This window comes from Poecile atricapillus, chromosome 1 (genome assembly GCF_030490865.1).
Source record: "Poecile atricapillus isolate bPoeAtr1 chromosome 1, bPoeAtr1.hap1, whole genome shotgun sequence".
Classification (NCBI taxonomy): domain Eukaryota; kingdom Metazoa; phylum Chordata; class Aves; order Passeriformes; family Paridae; genus Poecile; species Poecile atricapillus.
This window is the reverse complement of record NC_081249.1, coordinates 41,220,623-41,246,849: the sequence shown is the minus strand read 5'-3', so window position 1 is coordinate 41,246,849 and position 26,227 is coordinate 41,220,623. Positions and strand designations below refer to the sequence as shown.

The 26,227-nt window shown below is 42.2% G+C and overlaps 1 protein-coding gene across 1 annotated transcript in view; it reads right to left on the bottom strand.

Annotated features, from left to right (window-relative positions):
- Positions 1-21,629: 21,629 nt before the first annotated feature.
- The window catches only part of ABCC4 (ATP binding cassette subfamily C member 4), a 143,168-nt gene continuing 138,570 nt past the window's right edge, over positions 21,630-26,227 (bottom strand). The window contains exon 31 of the mRNA XM_058839076.1: positions 21,630-25,967. Coding sequence (XP_058695059.1) covers positions 25,860-25,967 — 108 coding nt within the window. The 3' untranslated portion in view covers positions 21,630-25,859. The remainder of the gene's footprint in view (positions 25,968-26,227) is intronic.

Below are 26,227 nucleotides of genomic sequence, written 5' to 3'. Positions count from 1 at the left end.
ACATTCAGCTCAGTGCATAGATCCTCAGCCACACAAATCCAGTTTCAGTCCACACCTTCCAGCATGCCAAACCCCAGCATTTGCTTGTTTATATATCTATGTATTTACAGCTAGGGGTGAAGCTATTAAAAACATACATATAAATAAAATTGATACAGAGAGATAAAGAAAAAAATTCAGTGTGAACTTTGGTCTATAAAACAGTTATGCTTTCTCAATATTATAGCTTTTGAAATAGCAGAGACCACAGATGCATGTGCACACACACACAAATGCAAAAACATACGTACACACACAGAGTCACAGACTCAAACTTCTCAGCACAAAGAAAACCCAGGAAAAAAAATCCTGCACTGAAAGTTGAGCAAAATTTCACTTTTAAAAATTCCATCTGGATCAGAACATCACAGCTTCAATATCTGCAGACTTAGCACATTTTTGTGGCTGTATTAACTCTCTGCAAAACTGATTTATTTGGAAACACCTACAGACATTTAAAGGCAAAACAATGAAAATCATACCACAGAAGAAAACATTGTCAGACGGTATTTTTTGCAAGGATTTATACAGGTAGCTAAATTCCTGGGTGTGCCACATTGTCAGCCAAGCACATGCAGCATGGATGAGAATTTTACCATAAGTGCAGTACAGAAACTCTTCTAAACCTAAAAAATTCATCAGTACCTCTCACTGCTTACCACTTAATTGATAATAAAGTTTTCTGTCTCTGAATAGGAGTGCAGGGTAGGAAATGGGGGAAAATCCTTGTACCTCCCCTAGGAAAAAAGTGACAAGCATGTGTTTTTTGTCTTTCAAAATTTGTCTTTTTAAAATTTGTTTTTGTCTTTTGAAAAGTTTTTTCCAATAATGAAATGAAACAGGAATTTTTAAACTCTCCATCGTTACATAAACTCCAAAGCCTGGAAAGTGGGATGAAATCACTGCTCAATAAACCCCTTCAAATCTTTGAGAAGGTTATGCTTATTTCATCCCTTTTCCAGAGAAATTTCTGATTTTCCTGTCAGTTTCTCAAAAAATGGGCAAGAGTATGTGTGTCAAATAGAATTGTCATTTGGAGCAGCCTCAGAAGACAAAAAATTCTAGACCTCCTGCATGATAATTGGCATAGGGTACCTCTGAGGGATGGGGAGAGGAAGGTCCGTGGCTGACCTGAGAGGGATGGAGAACAGGAACACCAGGAGCCCAGGAAGTACTGAAGCAACTCAAGGTTAACTTGTTTCAAAACTATTTAAGAAATAATGTTGAAACTATGACATAAAGCACCCACTGAAAGGGATGTGGTGCTGAGGGATGTTCTCTGACTTCAAAATGGTTAAGGGAGAGCACTTGACAGAGAAAGAAATGCTTGACAAGAAAATTGGGATGCCAGTTTTGAGAGTAAATTAATAATAGGAAACACAGGCAAGGTAGATGAAATGCTACCTAGTAGACATTTTCTACTGTATAAATTAAGGAGCTGCTAAGGAAATGCTTTATTACACAACATGTAATTAATATGTGAATCCTTAAGCCACAGATACTGCTGAGGTTAGAAAGAGAGGATTTTAAAATGAACCAGTGTTTATATAGAAATTGAGAATTGTGATACATTAGCTGGAATAAAATCCAGGACACATTCCAACACAAGGAGACTAGTTGCACAAAGAAACTGTCTACAAAATTATTTAACATTATGTCCATGTCCTGTGGCTGCAGAAGGCTGTGAGGAGGACCCAGGGCTGCTGCCTCAAACAGCAACACCCCAGCAAGGGAGGCTGGAGTAGAGGCTCTCCACAGAGGCACAGGCTGAACACATCCACAGGGATTCATGGCTCTGGATGGCTGATTGGCAGCTGTTTGCTCTGCTCTAAGGCATCAGCTTTGCCAGAACCTGCCCTCACACCTCCTCTCTAGGCACACAAAAGTCTCCAGATGAGCCCTTATGGTCAAGGTCATTGAAGGGACCTGATGGAGCACAGGATGCTGAGCTGACATCTTGGTGCAGAAGAGAGAAAACGAGAAGGTCATGGCCACACTGTCAGTCACACATAACCCATAACATTCTTCTAACTCAATACTAAGAATTAAGGGGCAAATTTCCCTTAGCAATAAAAACTGCAATTCTCCACAATGCAATTTCTTACCTACTTAACCATATACAGTGCTGCTTAGGACTTCAGACAGTGGGTAAGACTGCCTGCAGTTTCTCTTTCTGGGTTTCTTTTCACTACAAATATATGTTAGAAATGTCAGTTTTGCGACATTTCTTTGCTGCTTTTCCTCCTCCTCCTCTTCTTGTATGCAGTCTGTTAGTGCTGTCTAGCTGGACTTTGTTTTCTTGAGCTACTGGAAGCCTCAAACATGTTTATTACTATACAGGCAATAAATAAGTATTCAATGTCCTACAAATAACAAAAAAACATTTAATTTACAAGACCACACTTTTGGAAATCTCAACAAAATGGCTCACAGGTGGAACACCTGCCATGAAGGTGGCTTGCTCTTGAAATTAAGTGCATGGATGAACAGGAAAGGAATTTATATGGCCAAGAAATGCACTCCAGAGAACTGTTCCTGAAAGAGACATTCAAAAACAAATTAAAACATTAGTTTGGATGATAAGAAATTATATCAACATGCACCGTGGTACAAAGATAAATTCCCTAGAGACACTTCTAGGAATGTGTAAACTTTGAACTGAAGTACAGTGGGAAGATCTTTATATAAGCAGAAAATAAAGTAGTAGTGGAGGTCAGAGTGGCATAGCTCTGTCAGCAAGGCTGGGCTGAGAGGAGAAGCTGAGCTGCTGAAGCACAGCTTTGCATTGATTTAACTGTGCTGCTCCTGGTTTCAGCCCTCAGTGTCCAGCACACTCAACATGTCCAGCAGCTGCAACACGTGATGCAGCCAAGGCGAGCCCTGGCACCAGCAGAGGAAAGCCATCACAGCTAAGGGTCCACACATAACAAAAGCAGGATTCCAACCCCTGACAAAACCAATGACTTGCACACTGCATATACTCCCTTTTGCACTTGCCCACCACCTCCCTGGTCTCACTTAACTGGGCAGCTTCTCTGCACAGTAACTCACCTTACCCAAGAAGGTCAGAAGGTGCTCCAATCCAAGGTGCACCCAGCACCTTGTAATTAACTACTCTCTAGGCAGCAGAAATAGCTCCCTAGGAATACACCCAGACCCCTTATGGCTCTGCTGGATGTCTGAACTCCCACACTGTGGTCTGCAGCTGAAGTGCTCACACAGCACAATGCCAAGATGCCCCAGTAACATCTTCAGAGATGGCTTATAATATCAGGCTAATTGTCCAGCTGGAGCAACATCTCAACGCACCTCGGTAGAGCTCATCCAGCAGTGTCCCTGTGCTGGTTTACATTACAGTGTGCCTTTCCCTGACTGCTTGCTTTCAGTTGCTCTCTCCCAACACTCAAAAAGAGAACTGCAGCAGCTGGATGTGCCTTCCCACACACCAGAGGTGGTACCTACACTCCACCTTATTGCTCTCCATTTCTGGGGACTTGCTTGCACAGCTCTCAATGCATCATACAACTTTCTGTGGATTATATTTCTTCCCCCAGCACTGGGACAGGGAGTCTGGGACTTTGGAGAAAGTGGAGCAAGAGCATGTCTCCATCCCCAGACCTAACCCTACCACAAAACTATATATAGGTCACTGTCACAGATATATTAAAGTCCCAAAGATGGAGTTGCTGAAGAGTTTTAAATAGCACTTTGAGACTAATGGATAGCTTCACAGGCTGAAATGTGCCAGCCTGGAGTAGATCCTCAGCATATGAAGAATCAATGACTGTAAACGAGGAGCTGAAATTGGAAGAGGCAAAGCACAGTGCAGAACTAAAAAGAAATCACTGCACAACTAATGTGATAGGAGAGGAATTGAAATGGAGAAAAGCATCCTATTTCTGTGCCCAAAACAGGTGGAAATGTGAGGAGGAGTTTTTCTTTTTTAAAAAATAATATTTTAAAGTAGTAAAAGACTTTCCATTAAAAAAAAAAAAAATGAGGAAAACTTTCATACAGCTATGGGGGAAAAGAAAAAGTGACCTATGATCATGCTGCAAAGGAACTTACCTCCAAATCCGAAACACGTCACAATGATAAATGGAATGAAGTTAAACCTCCAAATGCTATGACTATCCTCAGTTCTGTTCTGGACAGATGTTTGATGTATTGTATCTCTCTGTGACAGAGACCTGAGGGTTCAGAGGGGTTTTTTTTTATTATTTAATATTTTAGTGAAACTTGTATAGCTTGTCATGCCAGCAAGGTATTTTTTAATTAAAATGAAATGTATGTGTGTGGGGTGAGCCAGAGTTTATGAGGAGCTTCTTCAGGGGGAAAATGAATCAGTCCAGGATTTTCAAGAAGGATTCAAGGCTAGGCTCGAGCTTACTAACTCAGGAGGAATGTAAATTAGAGTGTACTTACCAGACAGGGAAACCTGGGCTGGGAGTCAGGTTCTCCAGCTGGGGAATGTGTCTGCCCTTGCTGCTCTGCATGGCAAGCAAAGTGGGCATCTTCCAGCAACAGGGGCAATAGGAATGTGATCATGTCTTAATGCAATCCTATGCAGTGGGTTCTAAGAATACTCTGCTTGAGCAGGGAGGTTGGATCAAATGGCACCACTCTGGTCCCTTCTAGCCTGACCCATTCTGTGATTCTGTCATAAAGGTACATCAGGAGCTGTAAAAAGAGCCTCAAGTTCAGCTTTCCAGCAGCAATACTCCTATACCTTACTGGGACCAAAGTGGAAGTCTTCCCATTGCCTTAATTCCTGGAGTTTGTCAATGAACTTGTCTCTGGGGAAGGATTCTAATCACTGAGAAATCTGACTGAGAAATGCCATTACATCTGAACACAGGACTAGTATTAGAGGCTAAAATATCAGGGAGATGACCCTTTTTTAAAGGCAATTGTGTATACTCTTACACCAGGACACAAAAGAAAAAATTGATAGTAAGAGGAGAAGATGAGAGGCATAAATTTATTTCTTCTTACAACACTTAGTGAATGCTATGTCTGTAGTTTATTTTAATATTATTCATATTAATTTTCTGAGCATACAGTGGGATCTGTTTTGTCTTTTTTCCCTTCCTCCCTTTCCCTGGGAGATGAATGGTGTTCCTCAGTTTTTTTTATTACTTTCTGAGGGTTTTTTTTATTTTTCTTCTTCTATTGATTTCATAATGTGATATACTTGTAATAAGTACTTGTCTTCTCTGCAATCATTCTTGATAAACAATACATATGAATCATCATTTTTCAACCTTGTTCTGAACCATTTCAAAATTAATAGACTAATTAGTAACCTGGTAAACTATTATCATAACCATTTTTTAAAAACCAACCACTTTGGTGTGGTCAGAAATCACTATTGAGATAATATCCATGACACTCTTTTGCAACACCCTGCCACATCCCGAGACTTGAAAGTTTCTCTGCTATGTGCTGAAGCATGCTCTTGTGGTGGGACCTAGAGTGCCAAATATGAAAGGGTGACTCACGTTCCTCAGGATCCAGCGATCCTCTCCTTGAATATTTCACATAGTTGAATCCCTAGTCGACCTGCCTAACTTGAGGTGCCTGGCTCTCTCCCCACCAAAGGTACCTGGGGTGGAAAAACTCCTTTAAGAAGTGTCCTATTAAAAGAATGCACCTGACCTGAACTGAGCCGCACACTCAGGTGCTGAGCAGAGGCTGGGCAGCGCTACTCCAACTTCAATCTAGTTAAATTTCACTGGCTTTTTCTGCTCTTGCAGTGCTTGATATCTTCCTCCCTCTACTGTACAGGTACCCAGCCCTGTCCTAGCTTTTCCAATCTGTCTGGAATTCTAAATCTTCAGCAGCACTGGGGTCTGCATTAGCACAGCGTCATGGAAGGATTTTTTAATACTGCCAAAGCCAGATGACAACCACTGTGTTATGATCCTACAAGCAGCTTCATTTTCAGTCTCTCCCCACTATGCAGGGTGTTAACCAGATTATATTTCTATCTATCTTGCGCAAGATGAATATTTCTAAACTGGCTATCCCAGTCTTACAGTCTGCAGCACTATCTGTGTCCGCAGCATGAATATTTTTATTAAGTCTCCCATCTTTCAAGAATGACTTTTCTTTACCCTCCCCTAAGCAGCAACCTCTCTGAAGGTACTCTTCCCTACTATGCCCTCTCAAATATTGACCTTTAAATCTATGTGCAGGTGGACAAGGAGGAGCTCCCCTCAGTTGGTGCCTGCTTACAACTCTTCTGCGCATCTCTTGATGCCATAATTATTTTATGGACACACCTTCTGCCTAAGCATGGAGAAAAAGCCCTCCCACCAACCCCACCGCCTTTCCACAGGAACAGCAGCATCAGGGACTTGATGAAACATGAGTTCTGCTGCCATCCTGTCCTGCTCAAGCCATCACAAAACCAGCAGCTTTCTAAACATGTCCTGCACATTGCCATGGTGCAGGAGAGGAACCAGTTTCACCCTCCTGTTGCTGAAAGCCTAGAGTGCCTCAGTAGTGACATTCCATGTGCCACAGGAAATCTTTCTATGGAGTTTTATAGGTTTTTCCACTATTTTGCCAGCTGGCTTCTTGGTAGCAAATTGAGCAGGAAATTGCAATTTTCCCCCTCTAATATATTTAACCATTTAATCAGGCTGCAACACTTTTCTTGGTATTTTCTGTGGGCTTTAAAGAAAAATTCTACCTGTTGTGCCTACAAAATAAAAAAAATCATCTCAATATACCAGCTGGGTTTTGCCATGTAATCCATCTTTCTCATGATGAATCCAACCAATTTCTACTATTTATATTGAAAAGCCATGCACCTAAACCAACCTTCCTTCCTTCCTTCCTTCCTTCCTTCCTTCCTTCCTTCCTTCCTTCCTTCCTTCCTTCCTTCCTTCCTTCCTTCCTTCCTTCCTTCCTTCCTTCCTTCCTTCCTTCCTTCCTTCCTTCCTTCCTTCCTTCCTTCCTTCCTTCCTTCCTTCCTTCCTTCCTTCCTTCCTTCCTTCCTTCCTTCCTTCCTTCCTTCCTTCCTTCCTTCCTTCCTTCCTTCCTTCCTTCCTTCCTTCCTTCCTTCCTTCCTTCCTTCCTTCCTTCCTTCCTTCCTTCCTTCCTTCCTTCCTTCCTTCCTTCCTTCCTTCCTTCCTTCCTTCCTTCCTTCCTTCCTTCCTTCCTTCCTTCCTTCCTTCCTTCCTTCCTTCCTTCCTTCCTTCCTTCCTTCCTTCCTTCCTTCCTCCCTTCCTCCCTTCCTCCCTCCCTCCCTCCCCCCCCCTCCCTCCCTCCCTCCCTTCCTCCCTCCCATAATCAAGCTCCAGAGCAGGGAGCATGCACTTCTCCTTTGGAAATAAGGCTGTCTTGTCACAATTTCTATCCTGTACTCAGGAATACTTCCTTTCATAGCACTTGAGGAAGAAACCCATGTGTTACTGACTTTTCCACAGCCTAAGTTTAGCAACATAACTCTCACTCTTGTTTCCACATGTTTACAAAAGATGATGTATATCCCTCTGGAAATGGATTACCAGGTCTGTACAGGCATACTTGTATCTTTGTGTGCCTCCATCAGCATCACCTAAGGAGTCAAAGACAGCTGGAGTCACTCCATGACTGAAGTGTTTGCTCTCAGCTTCACTTATCTTGTGGAGCAGGCTTTCATGGCATGACCTGGAAATCTTCAATTGGAGTTTAGGAGGGAAAGCAAAAGAGAGAGAGAGAGAAAAGTTTATCTGGCGCATAGCATCCTCCACATTCCCTAGAAAGCTTCTGTTGCTAACAGCAGGCCTGCCATAGAGAAGAAGACATTTACAAAATTCCCCTCTGGACATGTGGTGGGTCTCCCTAGAGTCTGGAAGGTCCTGAAAAAAGGAAGACAGATGAGAAAATGTTTTCTTTCTGAATTAGACAGTGGATATTTCAGTTTAAAGGGGTTTATGTGTAAGTTTAATTCCTTCTCACAACAGAATATAAACTATGGTGTGAGTAAAGGGTTTTTGCATGATGTCTGCATCTCCTTCTTCCCTCTCTTTAGGTAGAAAAATCTTTCTCTCCCCACACCCCTGATGTTGAACACCAGGATAAATCTGCATGTGGCCAACAGCATTTGGACACTCACATCAACATAAGGAGAGAGTATGGTGAGCATTATGGCCTTCTGGTATTGAATACAGAGAAAATAAGGATCAACAGGAGGGAACAATGCATACTGGCTGCAGGCTGGCCAAAAGAATCTCAGTATCAAGGGCTGTGGAGGTGTTGAGGTGCCACCTGGGCTACCAGCTCAATTACTCAGCTCAGCTGGAGAGAAAAGGCATAGCAGAGAAGATGGCATCTGTGATTTTGAGTCCTCAAAGGCTATCTGTGGAGAAGGTAAACTCATTTAGGACCTACTTTAAAACCTGCACATTGTATACCCATTGTTGACCAGAGGAAAAATAAATGGTGTTGGTACACCATGAAGCACTTCAAAGTGAGCTTAACTAACATATAAATACATCAGGGTATACCTGGTGAAACATTTTACTTTTTTAGACTTTGTAGGTTTATGTTGTGTTTGCAAAACCATCTATTTGTTTGTTGAAGTGCTATTGTGATACCAATATCACCAGGCCCCATGACTACAGCACAAATGTAGATGTAAATATGGATTTTCTCTCCAACAACTGAGACCTTAAGCTCAACATCTGAGAGCAGTATGTCATTTGACATGTTTAACACCAAAGAAATGTCCCTCATGGTGTTACAACATTGGTTTTAAAGCTCTTAATTACAGACCCATCAGACCTAGGAACAAGGGTTTCATATCTTTCAATCAGCTGAAGGAGTCTTCCTGACAGCAGCAGTGTCTTCAAGAAAGATATCTGAGCTGAGTGTGGTTGCTGGGAGAGCAGCACTGTATTATTCATAGGAATATGGCAGGTATGCAAACTCCTGTTGAGTTTCCAAATTGCATTCAGCTTTTCCAAGAAATAGTCGTGGCATTTTGCTCATTCATGGAGGAAAGGTACTCCCATAAAGCAGATCAAAGGGAAATGGGAGCCTAGCACTCAGAGAAAAGATCCTTTCCTCCTTGTACCCCTTTAGCAAAGGAAAAAGTGACAAACAAGTTCCCTCATTTCCCACAGCAAGGTAGGCAAAGCACAGCGCCTGACAGACACCATATCAAAGGGACGAGCCACGAGGTTAGCATGTGGCATCACTCTGTCATAAGCACTGCTCAGCCACCTCTGCCCCAGCAGCACTTGCTCACCAGGTATTATCTTCCAACAATTTGCCTCCATGAGTTTCAATGGGAAGCACTAAGACACTCTCTTTCAGGAGCAAGAAAAGGGGATCAAGTAAATAAAGAGGCCAAATTACCTGAATGCACCAAGAAGAAATATGAGAGGATGAATTTAAAAGAGACTGCGTGGCATGCTGCGTTCTGCCATCAGACAGCACTGCTGCTGGCAGTGGGAAGCCAAAGCAACACCTTTAAGCTCAGAGAAGCTGCTGGAAAGAAGCCTGGGACAATGTGACCCTCTGTGGAGCCAAGAGAATTTTGATGAGTGTCAAGATCAAAATCACCATATTTTAAAGCTGGTATTTTTTGTCTCCTAATTTTGAAGACAAATGCCATAATAAAAAATGTATTTTCAGCACTTATTCTGTTTAGATTAAAAAATTGAAATGGAGAAGAAAAGGTGAAGCAAAAGAAAGAATTTTTGACACCAGAAGCAGACAGGGTAAGATATTTTCCTCTTCATCTTTTCCTGCAAGCATAGGCAGCTCCAGCCAGGACATGTCACGAAGAAACATTGCAAGACGTAGCTGGTAAAAGAGGCCCAGATCCATCAGAAGTCTTCATGGGACTGAATCTCTATGCCCCATGCTAGGTCAATTACAGTGGCCATGGCCAAGCCTGCAGCTCCCTTGGGAGAACACATCCCGCTGTGAAGCTAATGTTTCTAAAGTGGTCCCATATAAACAGCTGCCTCACCAGTAGGTAGATAGGACCTGGCACCAGGGAGCCAGGAAAGCAGGGAAAGAGATGAGCTGGAACATATCAAAGACAATGATGTGCAAGTAGGTTTTTCCCTGAGTTTTCTCTTCCTCAACCTGCAATGGAAAAAAGCCTGAGAGGTCATGTAATGGAGAATAAAAAAATGGATAAAGGAGAGGACTTAATTTGTAGGTGAGTTTGAATTTTTAATACTGTGCCCCAAAGAAACCACTGCCTAGGTAGCCAAATACTATCTGGAGTGACTAATAAAGGAAGGAATTATGGCAGAGACCCCCATAGCCATCCCATCTATCTAAACTAGTGAACAAGCAGATGCTTTAGCTTTCTCCGCCCAGGAGGTTGAAATCCCCCTCATGAAGAGCCTTCTAACATTAATTGCAGAGACACAACCTGCCTTTCTATAAGACAAATTAATAATTTCCTTAATCCATCATTGGGAAATGGAAGGCTTTGATGCTTTAATTCCTTTCCTGTGACCATGGCAACAACAAAAAGGAGGGGGGTGGGGAATGTTAATTTTCTCATCCATGAGAATTTCGGCAAATAGCATGTTAGCATTCTTTGCCTGTAATTGAGTCTTGGCTGTAGAGGAGTCCAGAGAATTACACAAAAGGCAGGTAACCTCAGACATAATGGTACAATGATGGGAGGGAAGCTGGAGCTAGACTTCAGCAACATCACTCAGGGCAGAAAATGCAGAGGGGCTGTAGTAGCACTGTGGCTATTCAACTCAGTTCTGTCACCCTTCAGGGATAAAAAACAGCTCACCACAGTGTTGTGCTGGGGGCATTGAAGCCCACTGATGCTCAGAAAGGGAGACCTGTTAAAATTAGCATGGTTTGACGTTCTCCAAAAAAAGAAACAGAACAAGAGGACATGATTCTTAGTCTGCAGTACAGGTAATTAAAGCATTAAACTTGGTTATTGCATAAAAGTGCAGTATATGTGTGTGCATGTATATAAATACACGTCTATGTATATACATGAACATGTATCTCACAAGCTCATACCTCACAGTCCAGTGTATGTTTGCACATACACTACCAGCTGTGAAAGAAGTCTCTAGTACCCAGATGGCAAATTGTTTTTATGTCATGCACAACTTGCAGATGCATGAGTAAACACACCTTCCCATCCAAAACACTTGACCTCATCCATGTGGCCTATGAAGATCAGTCTGATATGTGCCACACCCTGCAGTACCTCAGAGAATGTTAGCCCTCATGGGCCAAAGCCATGCTGGAGAACACACACCAAAAAGTGTAGCTGGTTACAGCACAGAACTCACACCCTCTAGCTTAACAGGTATGGACAAGACCTCCACTTCTTTTCCTTCGGAGCACAAGCTCACCCTCCATGCTCAAAGCCTTACTTCTACAAATCCAGCCAGTTGAAACTATCCAGGGCCCATTCACGACAGCTAGAGTTCAAAAAAACCCCTGAGGTGTGCAGACAAAAATGCCCACAGAGCTGATACTAAATGAAGCTCCACTGCTGGAGCTTCCACTGATTACTCTGCAGCAAGGAGAGGCTGGATTCCTAGCATGTGAATCAGGTTGCATGGTTTGAGGGAGGCTGATTCACCCAAGTTTGACTATGCTGGAACTGATAGAGCCAAGGCTTTGCGTAAGTGAAGGTATCAAAGCAAGGATCTAACATATATAATCCTCAAACAGAGTGCACGTCCGCTTGAGAGGAGTCTGCGCTCAGCTGCTCTGAGGAGCTTGTGTCTTGAGGTTCTTGGACATGGCCCATGGGCTGCTTGGTCTGCTTGGAGGAGATGCTGCCCCTGCACCTGCACTCTTTTGTAGCTTGGATTTGTAGGCTGTGTTTTCTAACACTTCTGGCACCCACTTTCCGGATCTTGATGGCACAGAAAGATGGCACACATCTTTCCAGATGCTCAGGCACTGCAAGCATAGTAAATGCTGAATAACATCTGCTTCATTGGTATTAAATAAAAAAATGTTTTGACTTTATGGCTGCTGGGGGAATACAGTGCAATTTCAGATACAGAAATACATTTCAGGTACAGAAATACAATGCAAAGCTTTGAATGGGCCAAGAAGTGTATAAGGGGCACATTTGTATTCAACCCCGAGCACTCGGACCAGCTCTGTAAAAGTCAGGTTCAGCTGGTGACAAAGGTTAGGACACTTCCCTTCTCTGAAAAGCAAACCTCATTTACTCAGTCTTTGTTTGTAGCGAGACTTGGCCGGTAGGCATCGTGAAGCTAAATTTTACTAGCTTCACGAAGCAGCCCTCTTGAAGTAAGAGCCTGTGCAATCAAAGGAGAAGTGTGCCTTTCAAAGGCACTGAGCTTGCTCACATGCTCCTCAAAGTTTCTTTACCAGTGGGACACCTCCCCAGGGATCATGTCCTACACAAATCTATGGTTTCTCCAGACAACTGCTGTCTGTTGCATTTTTCTGGATTATTAAAACCCAAGGCAGCACTTTGCCAATAGCGCTGAGAAACAGAAACAGCAAACAGTTGCTGTAATGCTATGTTTCATATAATGGGTGTGAAATTTCCAAATAAAATTCTTCACCAGTCCTGAACTAATATGAGTTTTTACATTCAAACAGTGAGAAAAGTTGATCAAAAAAGTTTTGTAGCTCTCAGGGAACCAGAGATACAGAATGCCCCTAAAATCATACAGTTCATAGGTAGCACTCTCAGCCAGTAGTGCAACTTGAAGAGGTTTTTCCCTCTGAAATACAAACATCTATGTGATATTAAGATACCTGAAAGTGATTTAGTGATTCTGACATTGTGAGCTGAACTTCCCACAACAGAATTATAATTAAATACATTTAACTTTCACTCTGTGCTTAATCTGCATTTCTTGAAATTCATGTGGACCTATTTAACCTTCAGGGAACATTTATTCACTGAAGATGGCTAGTCACTAACTGATCCCACTTCAGCTTAATACCTTACCTTTTATGATACCTTCCAAAAACAAAATCCAGATGTAAAAGAGTATGCAGGTACCCTTCTAGCAGCACAAATCCTAAATGAAAAAGAGTTTGAGCATCTCTATCACCTATCATTTAACCGAGATGCCTATTTCAAAATTCAGGATGCCTACAGAAGATGGACAAGCAGGCCTTGGGCACTCAAAAAACTCAACTAGAGTTATGCACTAGAAATGCCCCTTGAATGCCTGTAATGCAGAGTGTAGGTCCGTTTAAGGCAGGGTTGTTTACAGTGCACTGCACTGCATTGTCATGGTTTTGTGAAGTGCAAACAGGGAATAAGGGTACCTACAGGAGCCAGTGGCAGTCTGTTTGCTTAGCTGCATAGGTAGAACTGATGCATCTTGTAGTTTAGGGAAAATAAATGCTCTCAGGAGGACAGAGAGAGGCACAGATGTATATTTTGTTTACTGTTAGGGATATTAGTTTTAGCACATGCATGTGTGTGTGTGTGTGTGGGCTTAGAGGATTAAGAACGATTGTGCATTGACAGTCAATACTATTTGCATTTTATCATGTGCAAATGATATTAACACAGAAGTTATGATGCAATGTGTGGCAAGTTTCATTATCCCTCATTAAAGCAGCTCTCTCTTGCAAGTGCAAATGGACTGGAAGGCTGACCTAAATGTAGAAGAAGCTGAATGCTGATCCTTATCTTAATGAACAAATACAATTAGCCAAGTGTAAGAGTGTCAGGTATTGAAATGGTCCTCTATAGTATCTTCTTTCTTTTATTTCTCTGCCATGAGCATCTCCTGATGATATCATAGAAGCATCTCATCACAGCACCCGGCAAAAACTACCTGAGGGTCCATGAAGCATCATATCTGGTCAGTCAGTCCAGGCACAGGGTAACCAGACATTTCTCCTGTGGCTGGACTTCCTCAAACATACACTTAGGCTTCCAGGACATCCTGGGGAAGGTTTCTATTTCATGCCTTTCAGCTTTCTTGACTGTCTCAAAGAGGGGACAAAGCATCAATCCCCTTTACCAGAGCTGGTGTCCCTTGCAATGGTGGTTCCACTGGCAATTTGTGATAATGAAGATGTGAATGAGGGGTCTGCAGAGAACCTTTGCCATCCTTTGCGGAATTCTCTTGATAGAAGTGTGGTAAGGACGGTGACATTCCTTCTTCATTTTGGTTGCTGATCTCCTTCGATTTGTAGTATCTACCACAAACAACCAAAAGATTCTCATCTTTCATGAAGACCCAGTGATTAGCTGGCTTTCATCCCTCTGGAGTGAGATTTCTGCCAAGAAAAAGGGAAAATAGTGGAGCTTCATAGATGGAATACTTCAAAACAAGGTTACACACAATCATAGAACAGTTTGAGTTGTAAGTGACCATTAAAGCGCATCTAGTTCAACATCCCTGCAAGAAGTAGGGACATCTTCAACCAGATCAGGTTACTCAGAGCCTCATCCAACCTGGTCTTGAATGTTTCCACGGATGGGGTACTCACCACTACCCTCTCTGGGAAACCTGTACCAGTGTTTCACCACTCTCATTGTAAAAAATTTATTCCTTCTGTCTAGTGTAAATCTACCCTGTTTCAGTTTAAAACCATTACATCTTGTCCTGTCGCAACAGACCCTACCAAAATGTTTATCCCAATCTTTCTTACAAATCTTGCTGAAGTACCAAAAGATCACAGGAAGATCTCCCTGGGGCCTTCTCTTCTCCAAGTGTAATAATGCAAACTACTTCATAAAAGAAGTGCTCCAGATCACTGATCATCTTCACGGCCTTCTTCTGGACTGACTTCAGCAGGTCCATGATCTTCTTATATTGGAGGCCCCAGAGCTGGACACAATACTCCAGGTGGGGTCTCACCAAAGAGGACTAGAGGGAGACAGTCTCTTCCTTCACCCTGCTGTCCATGCACCTTTGGATACAGTCCAGGCCTTCATGGTTGTGAGCACACATTGCCAGGATATGTCCAGCCTCTAATCCACCAGCACCCTCAAGTCCTTCTTGGCAGGGCTGCTCTCTATTTCTTCATCTTCCAGGCTGCATTTATTCTGGGGGTTGCTGTCCTAAATCATCTCCCTGTTCTTCATGTGCCTTAGCACTTCTAGGAGGATCTGCTGCATGACTTTCCCAGGCACAGAGGCTGAGAGGTTGGTACTTCCCAGGCTGTTCCTTTCTACCCTTTGTAAAAATGAGTGCAGTATTTCCCTACTTCCAGTCCCAGGGACTTCACCCAGCTACCATCATTTTTCAAATATATGGATATATGAAGAGACACATGGATTTGTATAATCTCACCACTGAGTACAAGTTATAAGAGTTGATGCTGCTCCAGACTTGACTCCATTGATTAATAGGCACCATGTGCAACACATTTATATTTTGGGACACAGGGACTTCTTCCTCCTTAGTTAGGGCAAGGGACATCTTGCTTCATCAGAGCAATGGAAACTTGAATCTTTGTGTGTTCCTGCATCAAAGAGACATCTGGGACTGTCTGGGCTTTTCCAGTCAAAGAGCTACATCAGAATTGATTGCCAAGACTATTTCAAATGAGTATTCACAGAGTGCAAATATTAAGACTACTTGTGGACATTTATTTCTAGTCTGAAGTCCTCTAAAATTTTCAAAGCAACAAAAATATTTTTACCTGCTTATGCAATTATATTGCAAGAATGTCCCTCTTGATCTAGCTTCTATCTCCAGTATTTTTTCAGAGGCAAGTCATTTCATCTGGATTTGACAAACTGATTTAAGTAGAGAATTTAAGGTTAAATTTAGGAGAGGTTTGGGCACAGACTTTTAGATGACCTGGCCTCCGGCATCTCATGAGCCACACTCAGAATCCCTGTGTGGTTGACAGAATTTGAGTGCTTCAAGATTTGAACACAACAGAGCTGGCAGGACACAGTGGGATCTTCTTGAAGGGAGCATGCAGCTGCTTACATTGAGGCAACAGGAAAAGTGGAGGACAAGGGTGTATCTGCAATTCTCTCTTGCACTAAAAGCCCCTTGAGGCTGGAGTGAGGCAACCCTGTCTGCCTGGGATCCATTGTCTGGAATCTTCTCCTGGAGATTGGTACCTACGCCCTTTCTTTCAAAAGACTCCACACAGATCAGTCTTTTAAAACACAAAGCAGGAAGAAGAAAAGGTGGTGATAGCTTTTATTATATAATGCCTCGGTATTCAAAGTATATGCTGAGGAAGTGGAAGGCCCGGGTTCCTCTCCCGCCTCAGCCCGAGGGGCCCAAACCCACATCTCCCACATCCCATGAGAGTGCCCCAACAACCCGGCTGGAGGCTACCTTGGGCGGAGGAGCCTCCTCCACCCCTGCTTTGAAACAACCACACTCTGCAGCCAGGAATTTCAGACTCGGGAGGGCGGAGGGGGCTGCGAGGGAGAGCAAGGAGGGAGAGTGTGCCTAAAGCCGAAACCTCGCTCTGAGGCCGCCACCAGGGAGCGGGAAGCCCCGGGCTGCCTCCTCACTGCCCTGGCAGCTGCCATCCCGGGAGGTTTACGCTCTGACTGCGGGTTCTGGCAACCAAAGTCCTCCTCTCTCCTCGCCATCATGATTCTAGGAAAGGCTTTTAGCAAGGGGGCACTGCATCCTTGCCCCTGAGGGCACTTCCCTGGGAGGCAGCAGGCAGGGGTCTCCTTTGGCCGTCTCCTGCTTGCTCTAAGGGTTCTCACACCCCTTCTGGAGCAGTGGTTCGGAGCTGGAGCTGCCACGGCGCTGCGTGGGGAGGTGCCAGGTGCAGCTACCAGGGCCCACCGAGCCCCTTCACAAGTAAAATCCTTGTTTTCTCCATGCCAGGAAGGCTCCCGCGGGCATGAGGCACTAAGCTGCAAGTTTTGGCAGCTCTGAAGACTCCAGGGAGAGTGGCTCTGGGCACCTGGGTGAGCTTCAAGGTAAAGAATCAGGTGTGTCAAGGGTTTCCAGGCAACTACAGGGTTAAGTGGCAGTAGAGTTGTGTTTTCCAGACAAGCTGCCTAAACACAAGGGTTTCAACCCAGTTTATACCCTTTGGTTTTGATCTTACCTACAGCAGAGGAGGTTTCTTTCTTTCCAAGCAGGCACACTGGGTGGCAGATGGAATTAATGTCCCCTCCCTGATGCTAGACAATAAATCAGCTCCTTACTAAAATTTGGGATTAAGAGTTGTCCAGAGAAATCAAAGAGGGAAATCAAGCGCTTTCCTCAACTTCAAGGCAATGGATGAGAGAAGAGGGACACACTCATCTCACTCAGATAAGATGATTTCATGTTAAAACTCTAACATTGCTGATACTTCTTCCAGTCTAAGATCAACATTCCCAGTTAAAAAAATAGAAAAAAAAAGTAAAAAAAAAAAAAAAAAAAGTAAAAAGGAATTATGCAAACAATTTAACAGCAGGGACCAGTCTTTCTTATGCTTCCCTCAGGATGGGCAAATGGGAGACCTGAACAGCTACGAACAACAGTAGCCAGAATCAGTAAAAGGGCCAAAATATCCTGAGAGCTTGGCAGCCATCATGAGCCAAGAAGTCATGAAAAGGCAAATTCCACTTGGCAATATCTGATAGAAGTTTGCCTCAATATCAGTTGCAGGGAAAGGTTGAACTGATAATCACTTCTTCAGGAAAAAAAAAAATGCAGCTGGAAGGAAAAGCAGATTTTCTGGTAAATCTGTGACAACAGCATCAGCAGCTCCAACTGGTTTGTTGCCCATTCCTTTTGGCAGCCCAGTCATCTACATGTCTCTATTAAGTAATCCATTTGGCTGCAGCAAAGGGATCCCCATTAGCCACTTAACCAGCCCATAAAGACATCCTCCTAAGCACTGTGGGCTGTTACAACTTCTTTGCAGAGCACCCATGAGCTTTGTAGGGTCCAGCACATGTCCTGAAAATCAGAAAACAAGAATTTTTTCCTGCGAGATGGAGATCTCTGAGGGAAACCTCACTGTTTCTTCCTTCATGCTCTAGGAAGCCCTCCCTAAAAATGTCTCCTTTCTGGGGGGCTTCTCCTCCAAAACAAGCTAAATCACTCCCATGGGGCAGTCAGCCAGTGCACTTGTAAGGACAACACCTGCAGGGAACAGGCTTCGGCCATGCCTGGCACAGGATAAACACCTGCTCTTGCTTACCAGCAGCACTTGGCCTTTCACTTTCTGCTTTCAGCAACTTGAACTGGTTCTGCACAGGGTCTGTTGCAATTTCTCACATGCACAGAAACGCACAAAGAACATAGGCAGGTAAAACCTGTGCAGGGGGACTCCTGCCAGCCCTGCTCGATCCCAGCAGACTGCAAGCATCTTGCTGTTCTTTACATTCTTTTGGCATGTGCAGAGGCATCTTCCTCTTCCCCCAAGCCCTTGATGGTCTCTATCACTTGCTGCTAGAAAAAACAGCAGAGACTTTTCCATAAAACTGTTTGAAAAATGCAGATTCCCTTTCCTTCTGTGCTGATGTATATGCATAATGTGACACACCATTCAAGTAAATCTAGTTTTATTGACAGGGATACAAACAGAAATGAACAGGCACATGCTCACCTGAAACTAGATAAAAACAAATTTTTTATTTGCAGGTACGGTCATTTATACCAAATGATACAAAGAAAACACAATGTATTTTCTCTGATGTATTAGGAATATGACTCAAAAAAATCAACAAACATTAACCACATACATAAATGTGTGATCTACACAGAATGCTTAAAAGTAATTGCAAAAGGATTTGTTGAGTAATTCCAGAAAAAAAAAAAAAAGATTGTCAGGAGACGACCTGGTTGTGGGAAGAGGCACTTAATTCACTGCATGAATGACTCACGGTGAATTACTTGCATAACTCCACTCAAGGAAATCACTACCCTGCAAAAGTGCATACATGTTAAATCAACCAAAACACAGAGCGGTCCATATTCTTGGTACAATGCTGCCTTCCGGCTGGTACAGAATGAGGAAAAATCCTCTCAGCTGGGCAGGGAGGGAGAGAAATCCTCTCTTTTGGTATCCTGGCAATGTTTTCAAGAGACAGTTCAACAGTGCTCACTTGTCCTATTCATGCTTGGCACTTGCGTTGGAAAGAAAATCCAGGCCTGTAATACTGAAGAACAAGCTCTTGTTGACAAACTTTGACTAATAAATCTGAGGTTGTATTTCCCACCAACTCAATTTAGTGCCATAAGATAATTATGGTCTTTTCCTGGAAAACAGAGAAGACCATGAAGAAGGTCAGCTGGCATGAACACTAGGAAGATTTACTTTCTTCAGAATATACAGCATAAATAACTCCTTCCTTTATTTTCTATCTGTGCTTGAACTGTGAGGTACAAAGCTTACTGGAATCAAACAAAGGGAACTATTTTTCATTGTTTCACCTCACTTTAATTCCCTATAGCAAATATCCAGAACTGAAAAACAGAAAGAAAAAGAGGAAAAAAAATTTAAAAAGCACCATAGCTCATTGTAAGTCTCATGTGCCTGACTAGCGTGACCACAATCCACCAGCCATACTTCAGGCACCACATTCAGATGTTACTGTGAGCAGGTGATACACATCCCGCCGGCTGCAACACAAAGATTTAAATTACATAAGCTGGGAGCTTTTTCTCTGGGTATCGTGAATGCAGAAACTTCAGCTGGTATTCCAGAGCCCTTCTGTTAGGAGCATTATTGATTCTAAGAACAGCTTGGTCTATAAGGTGTATAAGGAGACTCACTGCCCGTATACCGGAGGAGCAGCAGCTGCAGCAGGAACAGCTGGACACGGAGACCACTGCCTCCAGAGAAGAGCTCCACATGGTAACAATGGCGCTCAGGGCAACAGCATCCTTGGGGAGGCAGGAGAAGCGAGTTTGCTTTGGTAGAGCTGCCCAACAGCTGAAGCACTGACTGCAAAGAGCAGACCTGTCAGACCTGTGTGGTGGCAGCTGCAGCCTGGGCCACCACTGCCCCACTGGGGCCAGAGAGCAGGAGTGAAGACAAGGAAGTGGATCCTGCTGCCCAACATCACCTCAGCTATGCTGACAGAATGGAGTAGAAGCCCCAGCTCCTCCTGGTGTTTCTACAGACAATTGAATAAAATGCATAAATACTCCCTGGAACTTGGGACTTGAATCTAGGTTTTTCCTTTGTCCTGGTGTAAACAATCCCCCATGCTATTCACTCATGGTGAACATTCCCATCAAAAAGTCCTCAGTATTATGTTTTGGTCATGCACTAGATGGGAAGATCCAAATAGGTCAGCCTAAGGAAAATCTTCAACACCCAAAAGTATGCCCTAAAACAAACAGGGTATCCCATGCAGGAGAGCATGGTGCAGCTTTTAACTCACATGTTTGAAGAAGGCAGGTATAATCCCAGTATCCATGTTGAGCCCAGCAACTTAAAAGTAGGATGTGCCCTGGCTCCTGAATGGCAGTGGGACTACCTCCAGTTTCTCCTCAAGGATATTGTACTTTTCAGCATGTGCTGGATCCATGGCTAAGATCCATAGGGAATTTTGTATCTCAAAACAGATGAAGCTATTGATTCCAGGCCAGTTTGGGAGTCAAGTGGTGTCAAGGTGTAGACAGTGGAAACCCGTTTTCATACATCAGAGTATGGTCCTGATTTTCTGTACATTAATATTGCTCGAAATCTGTGAAGCAGCTTTAAACACTGAGTTTATGAAATTCATGCTTGTTTTGTGAGCAGATTCCTAAAAAGCATCTTTGGCTTTGCTACTTATCGGCAGCTCTCTTTTAGGCAAGGGAACAAATCTCCCTCTTCCACTTCTAAAACTGCTGTATTAACACAGGAGCACACACATTTGGCAAGTGCTTGCTCTGGGAGGATATAGCTCCAGGTGAATATTGCACATCCCACAGGCGACTTGTGCTGTGACAACCCAAGCCAAATTTGCTTAGAGGTAACTAAGACAGCTGCATGGTGGTTGTGAGGTAGACTTTTGGTAAAAATATGAGAAATTCTTAACACATATTCCATGGTAGAAATGGAGAGATGACAATTCGTGTTGTATTAGGTCCTGCAACATGCTGCACTGGGGGATTATTGGCAAATGCACATAATTAATCCTGTACTAAAAATCCTGCATCAAAATAGCAGAGAGAAGTACTTGAGACAATTGGAAGACATAGGGAGGAATTCTGCATGGTTTTCAGAAAAAAACAGTTTTTGAGTGTCTTCCTAAACTAAGCAACAAACTCCTCAAAACAGAAGCATAGGAATGAGAGGTAACAACAGATTTTAGAGTTATGCTGCTAACCCACCTCACTTCTGTCCACTGACCTGCCACATTTCCACTGTCCAGCCCAGTGAGCTTGCCAGTTACTTCAGAGACCATACCCCATCTGCACTGGTGCAACTTTAGTAGTTTTCCCATCACCATTTTTTAAAATCTATTTACAATACTTTTTAGCAATTAAAGCAAAAATCTTGGTAATGTGATCTGAGAGATCTCGGACTGAAGAAAACTGGTAAAACCAAGCTGGCATGTATTATTGTGTTTTGTACCTCCAAGTGGATTTTCAGGTCTTGGGGCTACTGATGCCACCGAGAGATGCTTGGAGATGTCAGACATGTCCTGACTTAGCTCAGCCCATAACTTCTGCCTTCAGACACACATTTGCAATGACAACAGACTTAAGACAGGCTTCTGAGAAATGCCTTTTATTGTATGACAGCAGTTGTCACATGAACGTCCACAAAAGAAATCATTCCATAGCAATACCAAAATCAAATTATTACAACAAATGCAAGAACCAAACCAAACAAAAACCAGAGTTAAAATGATGAAAAAGCAGCAAGCTGTTACACAATGTAAAACATACATAGAAAGCCACATCTTCTGCAAAACTGTCATGCTTATCACCATCACAGGAAAGCAGTGATTTCAACTCTTTCTTCCCCTCTCCAAAAAAAAGAGGCAAATATTGAAGTGAGATATTTCAAAGGGTCAGTTTAACAACAAAAAAGCAGCATTTCTTCTGATTCTTTTTGCAATCTTATTTCACACATTTATTGGGAAGGCTGAAAGAAACCATCAACATTACTTAAGTAACCAGCATTATTGAGGCTGGTCAAAAAGTCCTCCCTCTTCCAAAGGGCGGTACTAATGGTATCGCAGAAGATTATGACCATCTGGCAAATGGTGCAGTTCACTGAAGAGAATTTTTGTCCTTAAAACAAGCAAATTAGTAAAACATGAAATAGCCTATCCTGGTGAACTGTGGCTTTGGAAATTCCAACATGCTCTGTTGGCTCACAGTGGTCTTTTGAGAAGGGGTGGAGCAAAGACATACCAAAACAGATGTGTGAAAAACAATTCTCAAGATCAGAAGCAGAGGCTGTTCCTAGATTTTTACACCTAAGAAACAACAGTTCTGTAACTGATGATTTTCAGTATTACTATATAAAATTATATTTATTAGAAATAAGACTCTGGAATACTTTAAGGCACCTCATGGCGAAGAAATATTTTAAAGGCTTGAATAACTCAGGAGACAGTTCTTTTTCCAAGATCCCCAGTAAGGTATGCAACTTAGAGTAACCTGCTTTACTATTTCCAAATAAAGCACAATTTTTTTCAAAACAACCATTTTTCAAAATGGAAGTTTAAAACTATTTACATTTTTCTTTATAAGGAAACATAAAACACTTGTTGGAAAGTCAATGCATTCATTTAACAGACCAAGACTTTCATCACATATAGGTCTTTTTCTTCCTGTGATTTGAGTTCTGCCATTCAGGTACCTTTTTTACCTAACTAAAATGAAATGGGTCAGTTGGTCTTAATCAACATCTGAACAAAACAGCTATCAATAATACCAGCAAAACCAGTTTCCTGAATAAAATATTTTTGTTGCTTTAAACCAAAAAGATGAAATAATGCCAATAACAGACATGAATGGCTTGCTTTTAGTTTTCCTACTCAGCAATTTATGGGTTTCAAGTGTGATTTTGTAATAAATTTGTTTTGTCTGATATTGATATTTGATACCTACAGCAAGTAGTGTCCTGCAAAAACACGTGAAGAAGCAGAATCATAATTTTCAGAGATACCTAGCATTTTTGTGTGCATTCAAAAAGCTACAGGATCAAATTAATTCTAGTTTACAGACTGATCGCTAGATCTGTCAGGGTCTCATACCAGTGAGTCTGCAGCAGCCAGCGTTTTGGAGTTCTGCTCTGAAATATAACTTACCATAGATTGATTTCAGAGTTGAAATGAACTAAAACTGTAATTATACCCTTGGTTTACGCATGCAGATATCCTTGGATCTGGTAAAAAAATATAAACTCAAGGTATGTATGGCCAGGAGAACTTACTATTCTCTTAGAGTACGTAAAAGTCTCTGTATTATACATCACACTTCCTCTTCTACAAAAACTGTTTAGAAATAATAAGGATTCCATATTATAGAACACAGACCCTGAATATATTTTCACTGCTCAAAAAAAGAAGATAAACAAAGCATCTCCAACTCCCAACTTGACAAAGTGCACTGCCTTACTGGTCAGCTCACCCTAGCTGTGTTTTGCACCACTCCAACCAGGACTTTCCATAGCAAAGCTTCAGCAGAGTTTGGACATGGATCCATAGATCCTTGCCAAAAAGGCAGTAGTGGACAAGGCCATGAGGTTGAACTTTCTTTACGCTACACAGTCCCCCAGCATTATCTAACATGACTTTACACCTTCACATACCTGTGCAATGCAACCACTGCTCTCACTCAGTGGCACTGCAGCCCAATCCTTATTTCAGACAACTTGAATGGAAAAGAAAACAGCCACTGAACACACAGGATGATAACTGGTGTGCTCTCAGAAGGATCTGCCATAAGCACTGCTTACATGAGCACACCTGTGCCATGTGGCTTGGTGGCTGGTAGCTGCCCCTGGCTGGCTGGTATTTTATCATGAGATGCAGCACAAGCCTCCTGCTGCACATCACTGCATCACCCTCAGTTCCACTGATCTCAGTGGAACTTGTTACAGTGTAAGATGCTACACACTGCAGGAGAAGTGTTAGGACTTGACAAAAAAAGGGTAGGGGCAAAGGCGTCTAATTTTGTAACTCTCCCCTAATGATTTCAAAGCATGTAAGAGGAGGTTACCAGCAAGCACAGATACCTGATGCTTGTTCCACAAGCTCCAAAAGCCCCTCAGAAAGCTGGCTGGTGGCACTGCAGACACAATTCCCTCTCTCCTGGGATCTCACAGCAGGACAGCAAGCCCCAGTGCAGAGAGGCTGCTGTGAAGGAGAACAAGGATTCTCACCATTGGGCTGTCTCCCAGAAGAAAAATGTCCAAGACGAGTGGTTGAGGCTTTGGCCTCAATTTCCTTCTCAGTAAGGAGTAACTTTGTATCTGACTAAATTAAAGACCGGTTGAACTGCTTGAAATGAGACACATTCATGTTTGCCTTACTTTTAGGCCACTGGATGAACACTGGAGTAAATAACACTTGTTCGGCATTACAAAGGTAATAGCAAGCATCTTCAGTATTTTTTAAAAAGCACAATATTTTTCATGTCCTGAAGAAATCTTTTGCATTTTAGTCTCTCCTGTGTCCTTTAAACAGCAAGATGAATAGATGTATTTTCTACTGGACCTCAAAGAATAGCTCACTAAATTTGAAAAAATCTGAAGCAGCATAGCACTTGCTTGATTTATTTTTTAAACATGGGAATAGTGCCTTTGTGTTAAAGTGCTTTGCTGAATCAGGACATAACTTATGAATACTGAACCCCTCTCTCACTGCATTCCTCTCTATCAGCAACAGCCATTTGAAACTACAGCTTGTATTTTCTTACTTATTCTGGCAGGATGATAACTTCAAACAGCTGAAGTTCAACAGAACCCCTGATGCAAAACTTTAAACATACTAAAGTTACATATTTTTAACATATATCCAATGAATTTGTTGTGTACCCTGCAGTTACAGCTTTGGCTTGAAGGCACAAATATTAAGGCACAATAAATGCAAATAATGTATACATTTCAATGTGTTGTGTTGAAGATAACTTTGTACTACACAGTATTTAGGTATAATGACATGTCATTCAAACATTTCCTCAAGTTATTTTAATACCTTTTTTTCTTTGATAACCTGGGTAAAAAGAGGAATGTATGTTAAATTATTTAAATATTTCTTCAGTGCAAATGTGGTAATTTTCTTCTGAAGTACAGAAGATTGAGATAGATTTTTCAGCATTTGGATTTTAGCAAAATAAAGCTAATATTTACATTCATCTTGAACAGCATTATTTGAACTGTTTATATATATATATATATATAAAAGTATATAGTACTTTTCTATCAAAAAGAAAAAGTGATTTTGGCTTCTTCAAGTTTTTTTCCTACCAGCCTGCATAGGTACTTGTGACAGGCAGAAAGACAGTTGCTCTAGACAAGTAAGTTGCACACTACCAAATATGCTGTTCTGACAGAGCTGTCATGCTAAAGTGACACTGAAAACAATTTGGTTTTGCTTGCTCTCAAAATATCTCTAAAAGAAAAAAAAGGACACATTCCAATTATTTTACTAAGCTCCAAATATGCACACTAGACCTGTTAGGTGTCCTGCACCTGTTTAAATAAAAGAGATCTCTACCACATAACTTTCAAATAAAAACTCAATCCGCCTAATTTCCTTAGCAATACAAACATAATTAGTTGGAAAGAAAAACATATTGCACTGAAATGAAAGAAACAGGGACAGTAAAAATTTTCTTCTCAGTATTAAATAGGAAGGATGTCCAGTGCAAAGAATTGCCCCCCCTCCCTCCCTTTCCTCGCCTGTTGACGCTTGCAAATGTTGTCGCTGAGTTTAGATGGTCTCAGGTTTACATTCTAAGGAGAACAGTTAAGGCAATGAGGAATCACAGTGCAGTTTCAGTTATGCACAATCCTGAGGAAGGATCCAAGGAGGAGTTTGTGGCAAGCTGACCATTCTGAACAACTTCCGGGTAATTCTTACTGAAGTATACCTAGGAAAAATATTAGATTCTATGAGTAATTAGGCACCAAAAGTCCATTTAGCTTCAAACAATATTTCTGGAGATAAATATAGTAGAGATACATATCCTTAAGGAATCCCAACAGGAACTTCAGGTTAGTGGTATTCAGCAAATGTATGTCACTGAAAAATTAGTAAAATTACTATATGAACTTACATTAGACCAAAATGTGAGAAAAATCCCACACAACCTGTCGATCCCCTCAAATTTTGTTAATTCAGATGAATAGA